Here is a 4,591-nt window from a genome sequence, read left to right as displayed (position 1 = left end):
TCCCACCACATCTCTGTGACGCCAATAAGATCTTAGCCCTGCAGGCATGTGCACGTCTCTAACTCCTCTTGTTTACTCCCTACGCTACGTGCATTTGCATAGAGGTATTTAAGTTGGGCCCCCAATGAAGGTGACTTACTGGCTGGAGTTCCTTTGTGCTGCTCCTCAGGTGCTCTCCTGCTGACCTGTGATCCTTCTCCAGGCTCATCTATTTGATGTAAAATAACTGTTTTGGAGCCAAGGACTATTTTCGAGCTATCTCCAAAGCTATTTGTATTTTTCTTCTCTGCATCTTATTGCAGGTCTTTTGCTTTTCCTTCCCACCATTTATCTTTCACTACACCAAGCCTTGCCTGTACTTCCTGTTTGGCTGTATGGTTAGTAGTTTTCTCATTTGCTGTTGTTTTTGACTTCCATCCAAGCTTTGTATGATATTAATAGCTATTTCACAGAACCGTAATCTTCCTCAAACCAGTCCTAATATTAGCAGGAGAAAGAGCCAAGAACCACTGCCAAGGCCTGAGGGACTTGAGCTCCGAATTTCTCCTCCGTTCTGCCAGCACTGCCCACAGCCCAGCTCAGCCCCTGCCCCAAGGAGTTAAAACATCTGTCTGTCCCCCAACTCACACAGCCCCATCCTGGCCACGACAGGCAACAGAGAAGCAGCTTGTGCAAGCCAAAGCACACAGAAAGAACATGCTTACGTGAGGATTCAAGAATTAGAACTTATTGGTAGTCTAATCAATGCCTCAGTCTAAACAAGATATAGCAATCACTTACCATCCATCCAGTTACAGCAGTGTTAACAACTAATATACAAATTACTCAATTTCTACTAAAGGTTGTCAGTAACAGAAAAAACCTAAACACAGTAGACAAAAGCATCTGCCCCATTCCTCTAATGATAAATTCTCCCTACTTTCTTCACATTGCTGCAGTGACTCATCAGCGTCCTGAGGGGGGAAAACGACACTGATGGGTTTTTTCTTCTTCTTTGTTGGGAGGAATATGATAGTAAGGTTGACTGTTTCTTCCTCCTCAGTTTAGAGTCTACTTGGGGCTATTTTTTTAGTGTATTTTCCTATTACTCTCCATGCTTGAATCTTTCTTCACAGAGCTGCAATTCCATGTTACATCCAGATATACTATGTATCCTGTGTTTTACCTATGTTTTTTCTGTTACCTCTAAGACCAGTTTCTGTCACCTGCCAAAACCGTGTTCTCCAGCGATCAGTAACGGATCACTGGTGAGTTGCTAATAGCCCTGGGACCATCCTCTGCTCAGTGACTGCAGACTGACCCTCTCTTAGCGCTACCTGCTCCTTAAGGAAGTACATCAGATTTATCACAGGCACAGCCTTTGTACCTCACAGTTACACAAAACTATGCAAATTCAATTGCTAAAAATCAGTTAGGTAACAGCCACCTTGTTGTTAGGCAGTTGCTGTTACAGGTAAACAAGCTAAACAAACTACAGGAAAGTTTCAGGCAGGTCAGGACAGGTCCAGACAAAACCAGCCTGACAAGTCCCGGTGCCAAGGTCTTACAGAGTCAAACGGGGCCTTTGACCTTTTAATGATAACAGCAATGCCGTATTTACATTCTGTAGCCCAGTATTCTTCTCTTCTACCATCTCAGCCCTGTTGCTTTCTAAAAGCTTTAATGCTAACAAAGTCCTTTTCAGTGGAGAGAAGGTCTCCAGGGGCGAGTTCAGATCCTGCTGCTCTGACCACTAGGTTTCTTTTCTTCTTTATCCAGACCCCAGTCCCATTTTGTGAAGAGAAGGCAGTAGCTCCAAGACTGGAAGACCAGGATAGTTTCTTTTCTAGTTTAAGCTTTTCTCTTTCGGTTCCGTTTCCTCCGAGACAAATTGTTTAATCAGACCCTGCCCAGAAGGAAGTACTTTCTCTGTTTAAGGATCTGTCAGTAAATTGGACTCTGCACTGCCCAGTGTATCTGCTGCAGTGTGGAAGAGGCACAGCCCGAGCTATCACTCCCCGACGGTGACCCACAGCAAAAATGAGGTAAGTGCACAGCACCCATTCTTGTAGCAGCTCCCAGAATGAGTAGGTTTAGGTTGACAAGGCTCAGCACAATATCCTTGTTGAGAACCACAGAATAGTTAAGGTTAGAAGGGACCTCTGGAGGTCACCTTATCCAACCCCCTGCTCAAGCAGGGCCACCTAGAGCAGGTTGCCCATGGCCACGTCCAGATGACTTTTGAGTATCTCCAGGGATGGAGACTCCACAACCTCTCTGGGCAACCTGTGCCGGTACTCTATCATCCTCACAGTTAAAAGAAAAGTTTCCTGATGTCCAGATGGAGCCTCATGAGTTTTAGTTTGTGCCCACTGCTTCTTGTCCTGGCACTGGGCACCACTGAAGACAGCCTGGCTCTGTCTTCTTTGCACCCTCCCTTCAGGTATTTATATACATTTTTAAGATCCCTCTGAGTTTTCTCTTCTCTAGGCTGAGTCATCCCAGCTCTCTCAGCCTTTCCTCATATAAGAGATGCTCCAGTCCAACATCGTTGGACTCCCTCTTTGTTGAGCCATCTCTTGCTGCATCCTTCAGAGGAAGGCACAACCCGTTTCCTCCCTATGGGGAGCAAAGAAGTTTTCACCATGTGGTTTTTGGCTGGCTTTACTCTTTCCATTTTTTGCAGCCCATCCCAGGGCCCTTGTCTTAGGTAAGAAGAAAGAGCAGCCCTGGCTCCAGGCACTGGTTGACTCCCCTTTGGAGAACAGCAAGCCAGGAATGAAGCCTTCCCAGATGGTTCCCTGAAAAGGGGCTGACTGGAACAGAAATTTACAGGTTCATTAGTAGCCTGAGTGCAAGGTACTTGTTGAGCAAGTGGGGACAGCCCCATCCTCCACCGCTCCCTTTTTGTTTCATCTACAGCTAGGAGCTCCTTTTTTCTCTGCGTGGAACAGGACCCCACCCCTCTGCATGCTGCCTTCTCATAACCCACATTTTCCTCTTTGTAGCAACGAGCAACTGAAGGAGAAGTTGGATGCCCTTCAATGCCATTTCACCTGGCATTTGGGTGTAACAGGCGAGGTTGAACCTACACATATCCTGCAGAAGCTGGCTGTTGAAATCAAGCACACATCCCACCAAAACCAGGCAGCGCTCTTGGGGCTGCAGGCATACCTGTACCAGCTGAAAGGCCAGAACAGAGAAGCCCTGCAAAGCCTTGAAGATGCTGAGGAGCATGAGAGACAAAATGAGCAGGAGGCATCTGCTGCTAGTTTTTTTATTATCTATGGGAATTATGCTTGGATTCACTACCTTCAGGCCTCTTATCAGGAGACTGAAAGCTATCTGGAACGAATTCAGCAGTTCTGCCCAACTCCTTGGGATGCAAAGCTGATCCCGTACATCCAGGCCCAGAAAGGCTGGTCTCTCTTGGCTATCAGAGCCCGTAATGGGGAACGGGCAAGAGAGTGCTTTGAGACGGCCTTGATGCTTGAACCAGGGAACGTGTATTTCCATGCTGGGCTTGGAAAGGCTCTTTATTCCTCCTGGATTTATTTCTGGTATCCTGATATTGCAAGGAAAGCCATAATCCAATTGGAAAGAACGGTCCTTGAGCAGCCAAATAACTACAGAGCCAAAATATATTTAGCCAGGCTACTTGAACACGTGGATATAGAACGGTCAACTGGCTTGATAGAAGAAAGTGCAGAGAAAAGCTCCGATCCTGATGTCCTCAAAGCTTCAGCTTTGTTCTGGCTGCGACGGTCTACAGAGCGAGCAATTGAGATATTACAGCGAGCCCTGCAGCAGAATCCAGATTACCACCTTCTCTATCAAGCCTTGGCCAGGTGCTACAAGCTACAGTGGCTTAATGGAAAGAAGGAAGACAAGAATAATATATTGGAGGCAGCCATCAAAGACCTCGAGCAAATTCTTCAGAAACATCCAGACCTTGACCTCGTATTTGTTCGGCTGCAATTAGCAGAGTTCTATGGTGCAAGAGACCCAGCACAGGAAGAGAAGATCTACAAGGAGCTGCAGGAGAGAAAGGACACCCTAAGCCCCAAAGCCTGTCAAGCCCTTAGTCTCTACTGGGGAAAGTTCCTCCTCTACAAGAAGAAATCATATGATGAAGCAAAAGCAAAATTTATGGATGGTTACAAAATCCCCATGCTGACAGAAAACAGGAAGGAGTGCGCACGGAGGCTGATAAAGATGGCTTGGCACTACAACAGTGACGAAGCTGATGCTATCCACCGCTTCATTGAAGAGACCGACCGCCACTTGCCTGCAGAATTTGCTGGAACCAATCTAGACTGATGGTGGGAGCCCCAGTCTGGAGAAAGCAAGGTATCCTTTTTGCAAAGCTAGAAGGCATCAAGGACTAGTGTCTCTCTGTCTTCCAACAGCAGGCCCATCACTTCATATAGATATAAGGGTTCTATCAGCTTCTCAGACCATCCCATTTCTTGTCCTTTAAATACAGGCCTACCCACAGATAACTGCCCAAAATCTACACACCCTGCCCTCAGTCCTGCTTCTCTAAGAAGACGGAATGAAAACAAAGGTGAAGAATTTGGCTTACAGGGTCTGAGCACAATCCTTTGCAGGT

The 4,591-nt window shown here is 46.6% G+C and overlaps 1 protein-coding gene across 1 annotated transcript; it reads left to right on the top strand.

The window, feature by feature from the left end:
- Window positions 1-2,987: 2,987 nt before the first annotated feature.
- LOC104078219 (interferon-induced protein with tetratricopeptide repeats 2-like) lies at window positions 2,988-4,299 on the top strand (the record flags this gene model as incomplete). Its single annotated transcript, XM_009579766.1, has 1 exon — window positions 2,988-4,299. A coding segment is annotated over one exon (1,312 nt), but the record flags the coding sequence as incomplete, so codon positions are not given.
- Between the last annotated feature and the right edge of the window lie 292 nt (window positions 4,300-4,591).

Source organism: Fulmarus glacialis, unplaced genomic scaffold, assembly GCF_000690835.1.
Source record: "Fulmarus glacialis isolate BGI_N327 unplaced genomic scaffold, ASM69083v1 scaffold17656, whole genome shotgun sequence".
Taxonomy (NCBI): Eukaryota; Metazoa; Chordata; class Aves; order Procellariiformes; family Procellariidae; genus Fulmarus; species Fulmarus glacialis.
The sequence above is the reverse complement of the archived record's forward strand: the minus strand, read 5'-3'. Positions and strand labels throughout refer to the sequence as shown.